Here is a 15219-nt window from a genome sequence, read left to right on the forward strand (position 1 = left end):
AGATGGGCAGATACAATCTAGCTCAGTAATAGACCGAGGTTTGTTTACACACTAGTTATGATCGCATCTTCCATAAAAGCCCACACATTTATATTCTAATGAGATATTTTTAGATGTTGACGGGACACTCTATAGAGTCTCTATGGAGATTCTAAAATTGGCCGTATACCAAAGAAATATTCAAAAGTTTATAACCCTGAATGAAAGAAGTTACGTTTGCCAGTCGATATCCGAGGTCATTCTTAATGTGCTTGATGATTTACAAGACAAAGTGATTCAATTTGAAACGAAACATCAACAGACTTTTCTGGGTTTGCATAGACTCAAGATTTATCTGCAACCAGCACTGTCCATATTTGAACTTTTGAACAGCATTATACAACCCTTTGTTTCTGAGTATGGTAATGACAAATATATGAAACACAATGAAAATGTTCATAGCAGCGACTTTATCTACTCCAACGAATCGACCTTGCCTTTCGAAGTATCTGGTGAACATATTTGTACATGTATAGGGGTCGAATTAATCAACAAACTATATTCTATAAGGAAAATGTTTGGTCCGGGGGATTCACGTCGTAATATAGTTAACTATCTCTTTAATAAAGCCATGACATCTTACACACAATTAATTACTCAATGGATGTATTTTGGAATTTTAAACGACCCTTACAAGGAGTTTTTTGTAACCCATGTTTTACCCACTGATGATATGGAGCATGCAAATGCCAACACTTTGTATGATTCAGAAGTGGTGTTAGACGAAGAAAAGATTCCAGAGCCTATAAATAGCATTTATAAGGAAATTTATAGTATAGGCAAATATATCAGAATTATTGAATCGATGCCCCTACAGGCTGTAGGAAACTACACATACACTAGCGTTGAAGATCTTATTTCACATGTAAAGGATGTCCACCAAAATATTTCAAACAGGGTAATGAAATTTGTTATGATTGATTCAAATTTCACTGGAAAGTTAGAATCTGTGTATAAATTTTATTTGCTAAGTCAATCTGACTTTATATATCCAATATTTGACTTGATAAATCATGAAAAATCGGAATATATTTTACAGAAAACTTTTAGAGAATCACTAGAGTTTTCCTCCGTAAGAGGAGATCCTCGTAAGGATTTTTTTGAGATAAAGCTTGATAATATTACAAACCTTCCAGCAGCCTTGGATTATTTAAGTAATGGTGGCTATAAGATTACAACCTCAAGCAATCCAGAGGTGTATAAGAGGATCGCGATTAGTTGTGGAGAATCACACTCTGTGTTTGTTTTCAACAACAATGTAATGTACAAGTACTTACTGCTATTCAAGTATATCTTTCAATTGAAATATTCTGAATTTCAACTCTCCAATGTCTGGGCAAATCAGATAAAAACAAGGGAACTGCCACTAGATCCACAAACACAAACAAGATTCAATTTTTCTCTCATTACGAGGGAAAGAATGTTGTTCTTTGTAAGAACTTTACTTCAACACACATGTATAGATGTTGTTTACGATGAATACAACACTTTGTGTGCAGAAAACTTTGAAGATTTGTCAGAACTCACGACTAGACATGAGCAATTTTTGAATAATCTATTGGAAGAGTCTTTACTTACCAATGCAGAGATTTTTCCTGTAATTATGCGCACACTTGGGATATGTAATGCATTTTCTAAACATATGCTCAAATTCGCGGATTTTATAACAGATAATTCTATTGTGGCATGCAAGTTATCCGGCATAAAAAAGCATCTAGTGCAAAGAAGGCTTGCGGTGGAAAGGCACTCCAAGGATACTAGTAAACTTTTGAATAACCCTGGCTATATTGCGATGGTAAAAAACGCAAACAAGCAGTTTGAGGAAAATGTAAAGAATTTTATGGCCTTACTACGTGCTAAGGATATAAAAAAACTACAATACAAATTCAACTTTAATTACTTTTTCTAAAATGGTAAATGTTAAACTAGAAATGTTTATCGAGTTCGTGAGCATTTGCTATGATAGACTTGAGTTCTGCTGCGAATTTTGCAATTGTAGCTCCATCAATGTGTCTATGGTCAGCTGTAATACCCACAGGTGCTATAGACCTTGGTTCAATCTTCAAGTCAGATCCGTCCTTAACATACTCTGGTCTTAGTTTTGAAGCTCCAAGTGCAATGATGCATGCCTGCCCATCAAAGAGCCTTGCGGCTACGAAGGTGCCGCCAATAGCACCTAGATTACTCAATGTACATGTTCCTCCCTTAATATCATCACCGGTGAGTTTCTTTTCATTTGCAGCAGCCTGAAGTCTTGTAAGTTCCTTCTGGATATCTCTGATGGACAAATCTTGTACATTCTTTACATTAGGAACCAATAGGCCGTGTGGACTCGCAATGGCTACAGAGATGTTATGTTCCTTAAATTGCAAGTATCCATCCCCACTAAACTTGGTATTCATTATGGGAACCTTGGAGAGTGCTAGAGATACTGCCTTAATCAGATACGGGGTCGCGGTTATACGAACGGTCTGATCTGAAGCCCTCCTCTTACGATATACATCCAACAAGTTTGTCATATCCAAATCATCACCAACAGTAACATGTGGAACCTCCAATGAAGCTACCATAGACTTCACCATAGCGGAACCAATACCATCAAGTTTTACCTTTGTGGCAGATGCGTCCTGTGATGCAAAGTCTTCCAAGTCCTTCATTGTGACTTGTCCTTGAGAACCGGTTGGAGTGACCAAGGCCAAGTCGACACCGAGTTCCTTTGCGCGTTTCTTTACAGCTGGTGGTGCGACAACACCAGTGGCCTGTGGCTTGTGGAATGACTTTTCCTCAACCTTTGGAGTGTTTGGTTCAAACTTGTTCTTAACTGGCTCCTCCTTGACTTCTAGTTGTACCTGGTCCTCGGTTTCAATGTCCATCAATGGTTTGCCAATTTTGATGATGTCTCCTTCGGCGACATAGAGGTGTTTTACTATCCCGGTATATCTACTTGTAATCTCAACGGCAGCTTTGTCACTCTGTACAGTGCACACAGCTTCCATTTCCTCAACTTCATCGCCAACTTTTTTCTCCCATTTGATAAGTTCGACCTCAGAGATACCTGCGACGTGTGAGTGTACGTTTAAGAGTATAGAACGGTGTCATGAATGAAAATTTCTCACCTTCTCCAATATCAGATAGGTTAAATGTGGTTAGCGCATTCCTCCTTGTGGATATATGGAACGACCTCGCGAGCCAAGCGTGACGAAAGGTTGGTCTCACCAGACGATAGAGGTTTGTGAATGCCATTATGGTATTTCACTGAAACAATAACGTATGCAGTTCTTAAGTAGAATATGCACTACAATACAAGGTATATACCGTGTAGGTATGTAGTCGAGGAATATATTGCAATAACCATCTGGTGGCCTCCCATAGGATAAAATCCCCAACAATACACGGGTCTGCATATCACGTGAATAAAACCACACAAATACCATTAGACGTCGTCTGGTACTCCTAAAGTTAGTGTATTGGCGTGGAACAATTTTTGCGGAACAATTACGCTATACGACCCATAGACACATTTGGTTTAGAAATGCACAGTATTTCGCACTAATTGGACCATTACACATGTGGTATGACGTTAATAATTGATATCTTTGCCAATTGTTCCGATTAATGTGACGTTGAGCATTGCGTGGAGTCCATTTCTACGTACGCATTTTTCTGGAGGTTATGTGACAATTTTGTGGCCTCAAGTTGCTTTTTGCCCTAAATTATTCGTAAAGTTTGGTATGATTGGACAGCTTTTGCAAATGTAGCCTCAATCTAGCTCTATAAGATGCACATTGGTGCCTTTGTAATCAAAGTACCGAAATTGTTGGTCTATCTAGACTTTAAATATATACATTGTAAATTTAAGTTTGTACTTGTATTGTATATATATTTAACGGCAATATGGAGTTCTCTCCGCTTTCGGGAATAAAAACTCCGCCATCCGATGCGATAATATTGGATCCTGTAGTCCGGGAGAACATTGTAGAAGTAGCCAGGCCTGAGATTAAGGAGAGAATCGTCGAGATTCCAGAGATCGAGTATGTAGAAAAAATTGTGGAAGTGCCCGAGCCCGTTGTACAGGAGAATATAATTCACATCGCTAAGCCAATTCTGTGCGAAAGAATCAAGAAGTTAGCTAAACCAATTGTACAGGAAAAGATTGTAGAAGTGCCTGTGGTTCAAGTGGTAGACAAAGTTGTGGAAGTTCCACAGTATGTGTACCAAGAAAAAGTCATTGAAGTACCAAAAGTAATGATCCAAGAGAGAATCGTTACAATTCCCAGGAAAGTAGTCAAGGAAAAGATTGTAGAAGTTCCAAAAATCGAATACAAGGAGGTTTGTGGACGCACAGTTCCTACAAAATATTCAGGTGATTACGGAGAGGATTATAGAAGTAGAAGAGGAAGTTCCGGAAATCGTCATGAAGGATGTACATGTAAAGCATTACATAGACAGACCATACGAAGTAGAGAAGATAGTGGAGGTTCCACAGATTCAGGTACAATATTCAACTTTCATGTAAAAATGTTCAGCATGTTTACAAGGATGTAATTACTCCACAATATCGCAACGTACCAAAACCTGTAGAAGTTCCTGTAACTCAATACAGAAGGATACCTGTAGAAAAAGTTATCGATAGGAACGTACCGGTACCCGTTGAATTGGAAGTTGTACAAGAAATTACATGTCCCAAAATTGAAGCGAGGTAATTTAAATATATAACCTATAAATTTCCTTAGATACAGGGAAATACCTGTACCAGTTCATGTTCAAAGAATTATTGATCATCCTATACCACATGATATATTAAAAAATTCGGATACAACTGGAAATTACTGCAAGGATATACAGCAAAATTTACAAAGAATGCAACAAACAGGCGCAAAACTCACAAGCAATGTATACACCCACTCCCGGTTTCAAAAACTATGAATTTTTTACGTAAATAGCCATTCACCTGATGTATTATTAATGCGCTGCAATTTACAGCTAGCTATATACCATTCATTTTATCCCACATTTTACGAAAAAGAAAATGGGCAATTCGCGTTTAGCATACAGACATGGACACTACCGGTGGGATGTCGGTTTATCCGAAGCCAAAGGCTTTTGTGTACGTAGATAGTGGATTTTCCGATGCTGTGTATCTATTACTTGGGTTTATGTCATGCCTTTCTATGAAGGTCACGTTATATGATATTGTCCTTTTAACGGAACGCATAAATCTGCAAGGGTATGGAAGGTGGTGTTTTGCTACAAACATGGTGGCATGGCTTATTTTTTTGTTTCTAATTTCTTCATGCATAACATTTCTGTTTTTCCCTCTAAATACTCTGAACTTGTGTATTTCTGTTTGGACAATTCCTGTGTGCCACATGATACAAATTATAAATTTAGGGTTTTTAAGTCTCCCACTCGCGAAATACATTTATATAATTGTGGCATCCGTGTTGAGTATAGCAACTGCAAATATAAATATGATCGCTATGAGCAGATCAGCGGATGTTCCATCTGGGAAATATCTTAATAAAACCCTCATGGTACTAATAGGTAATATGCTAGGGGAGTTTGGAAATAGGTTAATAATAATTATTATAGACCTCCAATCAGATGTAATTACTTCTAGTGATCTGGAAACTTCTATGTTTATGTGGCTCTTCTCAATAATACCAATAACTATAGGAAGCATTCTTGCGTCCATACACTTATATTTTCGTAGTTTAGGAGCAAGTATTAACGATGTTTATAGAGAAAATATCCGTTTTAGTAATGCAAAACGACAATATAACATTGCAAAATATGCATTACAACGGTGCATACCAATGGTTTCATTAGTTTGGGTCATTCAGGCCATTGAAGGATTCTTTAACACAGGAGCAGGTAAATAGAAATGTACGTGTTAAAATTTCATCATAATCATGACATAAGTACAATATTTTTTAGTTGTTTGCACTATTGATGCTTTTCCTCAGATTAGCAACTCATTTGAATGCGCGCTGATATTAATTTTCATGGCATTTCTAGACCTTACTGGCAGATGTATTGTTATATTTATGAATCTCCTCGGTTATAAAATAGAAAGGAACAAATCTATAGTGTCAAATTCCGAGAGTACACATAAATTTAAAACTTCTATAAGCTATCTTTGGGTATCAATAGCATTTATAAGAATACCGTCTGCGTTGTTATTGTTACTTGGCAGACATTATCGAGATGTATTAGGTACATTTTTAGAAGCAAATGTAATTGCAACAATATCAACATTAAATCGTTTTTTAAGAGGAATTATAATAGGACTGGTATATTACTCTCTTTATTCCACAGCTTATGAAGAATCTCTGAAGTTTTATAATCTGCCACCAAAGGTTTCAATTAATGAACCCTTGGAATGCATGGACCAAAGGGTTACTTCTGCAAATTCTGCTGTTCTTGTTATTCCACTGGTATACCTTATCGAAATCGTCATAATGTTAATATCTCTATACTTTGGTTTCAAGTATCAGATGTTAATTTTCGAAGCAGAGAATTTAGATAATTCAACCTGGCCCACTGACTTCACAGATAATCATGGAAAGAAGTTTTGGTATTGGATATCCAACATAATGTATTCTGTATTTCAGGATATAGAGTACCCTTTTGGATTATGCAAATAAGTGTGTACCTTAAACTGTTACATGTTATTTAAGTGAGAGTCCACAACTCCAAAAGTAGTGTTGAGAAGTAACCAGTGTTGGAGGATACAAGACAAGGTGAATTGAAAGAAACGGATGGTGCAGTGTGACCGTTTCCTAATGCTTTGTCTAGGACGAAGGCTGGGTCTCTTGCGCCAACGATTATTCCATCTTTTGAAATTTTTATTCCAGTAGTATTATTTCCAGTCCAGCGGTAAATTTTTTCTGGGTTGGACAGAGTAAAGACAAACGTGTTTTGCTGGCTTGTTCCTAAACAAACGTATTAGTAGGTCTGTTGATAACAAACCATCAGTAGGTGTAAAATGCCCCTTTATTGGTGAATCCAACAAAATCGGAATAAAACAACCAAATACGTCCAATTTAGTTGTCTTTACAAACAGTAAAGCTGGGCAAGGCTTCTTCAACGACTCGTAAACACGCTTAATGAGACCCATCATGGAAGATCCGTGGCTATCAGATGAATATATTTTTTCCGGATCCTAAAGAATATGTTACATATAAATTCAACTTACAAAAATGCGATATGTTGGTAGTATCCAGGTCCATAATAGTTCCCACAAGTTGTCTGGAATAATGCTGGAAGCTGCGGACAATCTTGGTCTGTAGAAAGTTTTCATTTTAACCTGCATAAAGTATGGAGAAATGACATCTAATGATTTGTAGCTGTTATCATAGAGCCTTAAACGGAAACTATATGCCATTTTAGTAACCTGATCAATATTCAAATTTTTGCTCAAGCCTATGTGATATAGAATCTTTTCAGCTTCTTCCCTTCTCTTACACTTTAGTAGCCGAGACCGTTCAACTTTCAAAAGGGCTAGACAGTATCTGCAAAAAACAGATTCGCCCTCAAAAAGAAAATCTCCGTATATTCTTAGAATATAGTCGAACGGCAATATTTCGGAAAATCCATGTTGAACTGCCCTTGCTATCCAGGCGGATAGATCTACCTTCAAACGCTGTAAATGGGAGACCAATTTCCGTAAATTTGAGTTCATAAGACTCTGAACATAGTTTACGAAAATCATAAATCCTTTGCGATCACAAAACAAAAAACGTTCTCCACAGTCATTACCCATACTATTAGTAGCTTTCAGAATGAGTCTATATAAAACACAGAATGCGGCTTCTGGAGACATATATATCAGCAATATGCAGCATAACGAAGGGATGATCTGTACAAATGTTGTTTATACGTAGCAAAACATACCGGCAAAAATTCAACCTTTGATGAAAAATAGGAATTTAGACACCAGAGAATGCGTTTTACTTCCCTGATTCCATCATCCGTTAGTAAAATTGTTAAATATGTTACATCAGTCAACTTGTAGACAGAACTGGAAACTAATTGTTGTTTGGAATATAAACAAACCTATTTAATGTGGTATTGCTACCCATAGTGCTGGTAACAGGTGAAATAGTTGACCCACTAGGAAGTGTAGAAATTGGAATGGATGTTTCAGAATCCCTGGAAAGACTTGTATCAGATCCTTGCATATTTGGAGTTGAATTCCCCATGATTTCAGGAATTGCCGAAAATTGATGAACATAATTAAAGTTAGGTTCCAATGGTAAATTTGTATTAGAAGTCACGGTGAGATCGTGTGTTGCATTTTTATCTTTGATCATACACATCCATCCTAATTTTTTGAATAGTTTACGTATCCACAAGAATCTTTTCTTTTCAGTGGTTTTGGCAGATGAATGATCAGGAATTGATATATAAGAGCCCATTATTTCAGAGTGATGAGATGGAGGGGGTGGAATCCATTCGTAGTTCTTAGTGAATATAAAGGTATCCGACATTTGCCTCGTCTTATCCGTGTTTATACCTGGTTTGTGCTGATCTGTTGATAAATTTCGTATTTTTATCATGGCAGATTTCATTAGTCGCTTTTGGTTCATGCTTTCTGAACTAATTACCGAAAGATATTCCGATATATCGTTTTTATTCTGGATTTTACCATCTCCCTTTGGAAGTTTCTTCTGCTTTTTATCATCTAAATCGAGCGGAATATCACGGTTATCCTTATACAAATCTGGAAACTTTCCAGACATACTTTGGGAACCAATAACTGTAGTTGCACTATTGCCTCTTTGTTTTGTTCCCAGGACTCTTTTTGATTCTCCAAATAAACTCAAACTCTTGAATTTATCCCAAAAGTTTGGTTGATACCCAAAATCAGAGTTAAAACGAGAATACGAATATATTGTATCATTATCTGCATTTTTAATATTGAGTATGAAAAACAAACCTATAATATTATCGTCTAAATCGCACGGTGTAGCTGGTGTGTTCAAAATATCAAGTTGAAGACCTAAAAGGCCACCGCAAAATGTCGGACAATAGTCGCCCATTTCTTCTGGAACATTAAACTAAAAAAGTATGTGCTTTATACATATGGCATACCCCAAAGGTTGCTTCAAACGAATTTTTGTAGAAGTTTGGATGTTCTATATAAAATCTATCTGCTTCATTTGCTTTGATCCAAATATAGTGTTTAATGATATCCGGAATACCCCTAGATATTTGATAAAGTGATGAATACTACAAACCTTCTAATGGCAGTTTTTAGCGGCCCATAACTTTCATAAGTCGTTGCAATCGCAAATTTCACCATATCAATATTCCATCCTCCAAATTCCAGTTCCTAAAATAAACGTGTAGAAACAGCTAAACTTACGTCGACGTATTTGGAGCGCCACTGGTTAAACATACTTGCATTAACCAGGCATGAAGCATCATTTGTGTCTTCATCTCTACTTCTAAAGCTGCTCGAGCTTCCGTTATCATCATACATCTTAGGGTGCGAAGCCATTTTAGGTATAATACAGGATTAGAATGTTTAGCTATGGATTTAATCTACTAATCTTCTCCACATCAGTCTGTCATCGATAAAATTTCCTAGTTATATGCATTTGTTCAAACACATTTGAGCGAATTTATGAAAACATCGAGCATAACATGAGAACGTATTCCAAGTTCTATTTGTTAGAGAGGATACGATTCAATCCATTCCAAATATAAAATACTACATTAAAATAAAGGGTAAAAACTATTTATGGCCTGAAATACTGTAACGAACATGATATAATGTAATTAGCCGTCGTGTGGGACGCCGATGCACATCCAAGGTGAATATAGTTAGACAAGGGCTACAAGTCTGTAATCTACGTATAACAAAGTTATTATTATAAGATCTAACGCAAATACAGATATTTTGTATTAGCTTCTATCATAAGTTAGATACATGTTATATTATCAGTCCCGGAACATAGTTATTATATCTCTGACTTCTATTCCTCTTTTAGTGATTATAAATGGTATGGGAGATGATGTTGGAGCGTTTGAACCGAATATAATCTGAAAGTGTCTACTTTTATCTCTCCATCCCTCTCTGCCTATATAAACTGATGACAAGGGAACAGCAACATACGATCTATCCAAAGTAAAATGCGACTGTTTATGCACTTAGTCCACAAATCTCCAAGAGCTGGTCTCACCTACGTGTCTAATTACAAGAAATAAGATTGAGGCATACTCTGGATCTAGGATTTAGAAATGGAGCACTGTATGTATTCAATGCCGTTGTAGCCTATAATCGTAAAGTTTTATATGCATGTATTACGATACTGATAACAAGGTTCACACTGAGATGGCATATACCTGGTTTATCACTAAAACAGCCAGATTGTGTTCATGTGCAACTCGCTTCAAAATGGAAATTACATCAATCATTGGCTTATCATCAGGTGATCTGTATATTAATTCTATTGGGAATTTTGTACGTGAATATATAACCTTTCTTCTTTCGATGAAAATCGGTAGATCGATGCTATGGAATCTAGAATCAGAAGCTTGACCTATGAGAAATCATGAATATATAGCGACTTTTACCAACATTTGCTCTCAACAATGATACAAATTTGTGAGCTAAAACCTCGTAAAGTTCCTAAAATGTGCATTAAGTGGAAGTTATGATTTGAGTCAATCTGCCGATGTGTAGACTTACGGTGGAGTTATTGACTTTGTCAATCAACAGGTAATTCAAGAGATTTCTCATGTCTATGTTGCATTTTCTATCATTGATAACGTTTATATGATCTTGACGCTTAGATTCTACAATGGATGTTAATAGATACGGTTTTAAGTTCATTTTTCCGATATTTTTATGAACATTCCAGGCCTACTAACCTAAAATCTCACATAATCTTTGTATTGGGAATGTTCCATTCGTGTATAGGTAAAGGGAGAATACTTCGTTTGAGTGTATCCCATTCTTGATCAGAATCTACGAGGAAATGAAGTGCAGGCAGAGATGTGTACACAAGTTACACAGTTCTAACCTCTGAAACAACGGATAACGCGAATTGTGTCTTCCCTGACCCGGAAGGTCCATAAATCTCAAGGATTTTTCCCAAAGGAAGTCCGCCATTCAACGCGTTGTCAAGTTCCTGAATGCCCACCTTTATAAATTCACAACTATCCCTATAGTCTTTGTAACCGCTCCAGATTTCGTCGATACTTCGTGCTTTCAGAGTTACATTCTTCATTTATAGACAAAAATGAATTATAAGTTATAATTTCACACCCTGCCGTCAGCGGGCATGGTCTAGTGGTTATGACGTCTGCTTTACACGCAGAAGGTCCCGAGTTCGATCCTCGGTGCCCGTATGTTTGGATAATGAACTTTACTTTTATCTATATTCCATATTTAGTAGACAATTTACAAATGCCTTAATATTATATTGGGTTTCATCTACGTACATGGGAAATTTTTATGCCTGGAGCTTGGCTGAGTGGGATTCTCCCGGATTACTCACTACACATGCCAACTATATGCCCAATTCTGGACTCAAATTTTAATTATTCTTAAATTATGTAATAGTACATATTATTATGAAAGTGTGAAGCAATTACTCATAATTCAGCGGATAGGCGATGTTCTAACACCTAAAGAGATTTACATTGGAAAGATTAAAACATACAAATTGTGCCTCTTTTGAACCATTTTCGGCCTCGTTTTGTATATCTTTGACGAATTCCTGTGGAATATCCACATTGTTTGTGTGCAAAATTTCCATTGTGTATGCCTGTCTAATTGGCAATGTCCAATCTTTATACAAACTGCAGATTGGGTCTAGACTGGGATGCACATGTTCTTTGTATTTTAGGATAAACCATGCGATCAGATAATAACTTTTAGATGTGAGAGCTCCAACTTCATTTATCATTCTCTCTAGTACATATTTGCAGATTATGGCATGCTTATCATCCACGGGCTTTTTGAGAGCATGTTCTGGAGATTTTTATTTGAAATATGAAAATACGTACCTAGAACAAAATTGTGTGTTTCCTCTTTTAGACGAATGTTCATCACCTCAGCATCGCCGTATAACTGCACATTTTAATTTAACCATTGTAAACCTACCATTAATGCCTCTTCTAGTGGATTTTTATCCATCATCAACATAGCAACGATAGAGTAATGATATAAAGTGTTAGAAAGTCGAATATTCCATGTTGTTCTGACTACTTTAAATAGTCGGAACACGGAATCAAAATCCTTTTTTGAAATCAAATCCCCCAATAAGATATAAATCATGCCAAGTGAAGGTGGATTACATAGCCAATCGTTGCAACCTTCGATAAGTTTTATAGCCTCCTGAGTTTGCTTACACCTCAAGGTCATTACGAAGAGTTTGTTTACACCTTCAGGCGTGAGTTGTCTTCCAAAATTATAAAAGTGGTTTGTAGCCGAGAGGCCAAGCTTATACTCTTCCTCATTTTTACATATTGTCCAAATAGAATAGATATGCCTAATGTCTACTCGGAATAGAAGATTCCTCTTGCCCAAATCAGCAACCTTTTCTACGTACTTGGCAACTTTATTGGTGTTTGCATTACTCAACCTGTATATAGGTGTATAATATGGATGAAACGTACCTTCTAAGTGTATAATACATCATATCAGCTAAAAATTAAATCGAAATCAGAATCTTTACTATTCGGTTCCTTTGGAAATAAGTCATATTGTTCAGTATTTGGTACAAATTTGCAGTCAGATTCAACTTTTACTCTCAAAATCTACGAACATGTTAATATTTTGCACTGTATAAGCTTACCTTCATATATATAACATTATCTACATGTCGCAAGATCTCATCATCCCGGGTCACATCCAACCAAACAAATCCATTTCCATGTTTGGACTTTATTCTATACATTTGTATATTATTTCCACAAATAGTCGATATAACGGCAAATATATTGGGAAATGCGTTGCTATGGGCAATGTGTAGGTAAACTTAATGTGAATAGATGCAAATAGGCATTTCCTGCGAAGTGCACGTACCTATAGTGATATGTTCCGGGTATTGGGAATATTTTACGCAAGTCACCCAGCGTAACCGAAGAATCAGGACTCTTGAGTGGAATCAAAAGGGCGTTTGGAGTTTCCCAGTTGTCATCATCGTTAGAAATTACATATAGAAGCAAGCGATGAGTCCTTTCGTTCATAATATACAAGTTATAGACACATGTGCAGAAACAAGAGACTATAGCGGACTAGACACTAAGATTTCCACGGATCATAAAATAACATCAAGCAGCTACAGGGCACACATTAGTGGGTGGCGGGAGCTAAAAAATGATAATTTATGGAAGCAGGCAGCACACTATCTAAACACTAAACGAGAGGTAGTCCGCACAGGCTTTACACCATAAAAGGAGCTTAGGGTACTTACGTATCAACAAACTATTCATCTGGGGGCAAGTCACAAGTAACTAAAATAAACAAACGATCATCCTTATGAGTCAAAGTAGTCCTCATATCAAAAGTCAACAGCTTAGGAAGACTGGTATAGAGACCACGACAACCACATTTACACCAATATCCCCAAGAACTCCAAAACCCATAACGTGAAGTAGGCCAACTGTCTCTATCAGACAACTGACAAACACTATGAGCATAACTCTTTAGCATTGAAGGTCTCCTCAGTATGAGTCTCTCCCTAAGTAGTCCCTTCCTCGGACTCTCCACTAGACTCTTAATGCACGGACGAATGTCCAAGGATGGGTGAGCAGTCTAGTAGCCCATTAAACATGACAAGTTCCAGGTCATCCACTAAAATTCCTCATCTTCATAGACTATAAGTAAAGCCTCTGATTTACCCAAAACTTTACATCTAACATTCTTGGTAAAAGAAGATTTAACGCTCTTACAGGCTTCAGATACTCCATTACCTGTCCAGTATCCTAAGGACTTCCAGAACCCAAAGTCTCTAGTAGGCCAGTTACTACGATCATGTTCATACTTGGAGTAAGTCTTAAGGTATCCATCTCCGGTAAAGGCCAAGATGATCATTAAACCTTGCGAAGTGAATGCATTAACAGGTGGAATTGGGCTTTTATACGCACCACCTCCAGCATATGAAACTGCCTTCAATCCTTCTTCACAAAACTTCAGAGTGATGGTAATGACTCCAACCCTTAAACCACTGCTCTTTATGGAACGTGCTAATCCACTATCTGGATAATGAAGTGTGCACAAACACAGGACCATGGCAGTAATATGCGGAATAGCCAGAATCCAAGCAGCATGCCACCACTGAGTAGTACCATTCTTCCATGGTTTATCTGGACCAATCTTCCATAGGCATAAGATGGCAATTAAAATACCTGGAACCGCACTCATGAATAAAACAACGAGGTCAATAGTGTAGCCAGTGCCAACTTCAGTCAGTTTATAAGGAGCAATTGCAGGATAGAAAGCGTATATTCCACCCATACCCACCATTCCCATGAAAATTGGAGAGATGGCGGCAGCACAGGGTTGTTGACCATTATTAGAATTATTAGTACCATTCTTTGCAACAGCAATCCAGACAGCAGCTGAGGCTGCCGATATCAGTATTGCTATGACAAGCTGCCAGAATATGATCCAGTAACTAACGTTTGACCAGTTAAATCTCTCAGCAAGCTTATTAAAAACATAGTAGTAGGCAGAAACTTGAATACCAGATAGAGGGATTCCCATATTGAAAAGAGCAGCATCTGCACTCGCTACAGTCATCACAGTTGCCACATTAAGTCCATATATAAATGAGACAAGTACTATAGTCCAGTAGTAAAAGGTGAGATTTCCCATTTGACCTCCTGACGTAAATGCATAGAGGAGTAGAATGAATGAACAACATAGTGTCACATTTGTTACAGCGGAAAAGTACCTGAAACCATTATCATTAGAACTTTCACCCTTATATAGTGCTATGGAAGTCACAATAGCCATTCCAGTAAACGTTGCCAGTTCCATAGGATTATGGACCATGTTAATGAACGAACTGGCATACTGCTGCGGAATTTTAAATCTATCAAGTGCAAACTTTGCTCCAGTTAAAGCCACACGGAGAGACTGCAAGAGAGTCAGACCTGCCATAAACATGGCGCCTTTCTGAATGGGACCATTCCCTGCCATCTTTACAGTCACTAGAG

At 37.2% G+C, this 15219-nt stretch overlaps 10 protein-coding genes and 1 non-coding gene across 11 annotated transcripts; 4 read left to right on the forward strand and 7 right to left on the reverse strand.

The window, feature by feature from the left end:
- Window positions 1–142: 142 nt before the first annotated feature.
- Window positions 143–1948, forward strand: BEWA_008530 (hypothetical protein; the record flags this gene model as incomplete). Its single annotated transcript, XM_004831052.1, has 1 exon — window positions 143–1948. The coding sequence occupies one exon, from the start codon at window positions 143–145 to the stop codon at window positions 1946–1948; it is 1806 nt and encodes a 601-aa protein (XP_004831109.1).
- A 16-nt stretch (window positions 1949–1964) lies between these two features.
- On the reverse strand, window positions 1965–3282 carry BEWA_008540 (2-oxoglutarate dehydrogenase complex protein, putative; the record flags this gene model as incomplete). The annotated part of the gene is made up of 2 exons (XM_004831053.1): window positions 1965–3094; window positions 3156–3282. 2 exons carry the CDS (start codon window positions 3280–3282, stop codon window positions 1965–1967), a joined length of 1257 nt encoding a protein of 418 aa, XP_004831110.1.
- Window positions 3283–3844: 562 nt separating this feature from the next.
- On the forward strand, window positions 3845–4971 carry BEWA_008550 (hypothetical protein). Its single transcript, XM_004831054.1, has 4 exons — window positions 3845–4368; window positions 4403–4531; window positions 4566–4738; window positions 4773–4971. The coding sequence occupies exons 1-4, from the start codon at window positions 3934–3936 to the stop codon at window positions 4963–4965; spliced, it is 930 nt and encodes a 309-aa protein (XP_004831111.1). The 5' UTR covers window positions 3845–3933; the 3' UTR covers window positions 4966–4971.
- Window positions 4972–5510: 539 nt separating this feature from the next.
- Window positions 5511–6686, forward strand: BEWA_008560 (hypothetical protein; the record flags this gene model as incomplete). The annotated part of the gene is made up of 2 exons (XM_004831055.1): window positions 5511–5913; window positions 5977–6686. The coding sequence occupies 2 exons, from the start codon at window positions 5511–5513 to the stop codon at window positions 6684–6686; spliced, it is 1113 nt and encodes a 370-aa protein (XP_004831112.1).
- Window positions 6687–6714: 28 nt separating this feature from the next.
- On the reverse strand, window positions 6715–9544 carry BEWA_008570 (hypothetical protein; the record flags this gene model as incomplete). Its single annotated transcript, XM_004831056.1, has 8 exons — window positions 6715–6974; window positions 7012–7204; window positions 7238–7900; window positions 7936–8062; window positions 8098–9101; window positions 9136–9247; window positions 9282–9376; window positions 9410–9544. The coding sequence occupies 8 exons, from the start codon at window positions 9542–9544 to the stop codon at window positions 6715–6717; spliced, it is 2589 nt and encodes an 862-aa protein (XP_004831113.1).
- A 443-nt stretch (window positions 9545–9987) lies between these two features.
- On the reverse strand, window positions 9988–10882 carry BEWA_008580 (hypothetical protein; the record flags this gene model as incomplete). The annotated part of the gene is made up of 7 exons (XM_004831057.1): window positions 9988–10127; window positions 10163–10229; window positions 10268–10321; window positions 10393–10483; window positions 10528–10589; window positions 10628–10678; window positions 10739–10882. The coding sequence occupies 7 exons, from the start codon at window positions 10880–10882 to the stop codon at window positions 9988–9990; spliced, it is 609 nt and encodes a 202-aa protein (XP_004831114.1).
- Window positions 10883–10915: 33 nt separating this feature from the next.
- Window positions 10916–11279, reverse strand: BEWA_008590 (hypothetical protein; the record flags this gene model as incomplete). Its single annotated transcript, XM_004831058.1, has 2 exons — window positions 10916–11017; window positions 11073–11279. 2 exons carry the CDS (start codon window positions 11277–11279, stop codon window positions 10916–10918), a joined length of 309 nt encoding a protein of 102 aa, XP_004831115.1.
- A 48-nt stretch (window positions 11280–11327) lies between these two features.
- BEWA_008600 lies at window positions 11328–11400 on the forward strand. Its single transcript has one exon. It is a non-coding gene; the product is annotated as a tRNA-Val (tRNA).
- A 246-nt stretch (window positions 11401–11646) lies between these two features.
- BEWA_008610 (hypothetical protein) lies at window positions 11647–12695 on the reverse strand (the record flags this gene model as incomplete). The annotated part of the gene is made up of 5 exons (XM_004831059.1): window positions 11647–11679; window positions 11715–12025; window positions 12061–12124; window positions 12158–12638; window positions 12673–12695. 5 exons carry the CDS (start codon window positions 12693–12695, stop codon window positions 11647–11649), a joined length of 912 nt encoding a protein of 303 aa, XP_004831116.1.
- A 1-nt stretch (window position 12696) lies between these two features.
- Window positions 12697–13245, reverse strand: BEWA_008620 (hypothetical protein; the record flags this gene model as incomplete). The annotated part of the gene is made up of 3 exons (XM_004831060.1): window positions 12697–12813; window positions 12852–12945; window positions 13082–13245. The coding sequence occupies 3 exons, from the start codon at window positions 13243–13245 to the stop codon at window positions 12697–12699; spliced, it is 375 nt and encodes a 124-aa protein (XP_004831117.1).
- A 607-nt stretch (window positions 13246–13852) lies between these two features.
- BEWA_008630 (hypothetical protein) lies at window positions 13853–15202 on the reverse strand (the record flags this gene model as incomplete). Its single annotated transcript, XM_004831061.1, has 1 exon — window positions 13853–15202. The coding sequence occupies one exon, from the start codon at window positions 15200–15202 to the stop codon at window positions 13853–13855; it is 1350 nt and encodes a 449-aa protein (XP_004831118.1).
- Window positions 15203–15219: the final 17 nt, after the last annotated feature.

The sequence above is a fragment of the Theileria equi genome, chromosome 3 (assembly GCF_000342415.1).
Source record: "Theileria equi strain WA chromosome 3, complete sequence".
NCBI classification, from domain to species: Eukaryota; Apicomplexa; class Aconoidasida; order Piroplasmida; family Theileriidae; genus Theileria; species Theileria equi.

What these genes read in the sequence shown, in the direction of transcription:
- BEWA_008550 (XM_004831054.1), top strand. Translation starts at nt 3,934, where the DNA reads ATGGAGTTCTCTCCGCTTTCGGGAATAAAAACTCCGCCATCCGATGCG. An exon ending in TGGAGGTTCCACAGATTCAG is followed by an intron (nt 4,532 to 4,565) that starts GTACAATATTCA and finishes AAAAATGTTCAG; the next exon opens with CATGTTTACAAGGATGTAAT. An exon ending in TGTCCCAAAATTGAAGCGAG is followed by an intron (nt 4,739 to 4,772) that starts GTAATTTAAATA and finishes AAATTTCCTTAG; the next exon opens with ATACAGGGAAATACCTGTAC.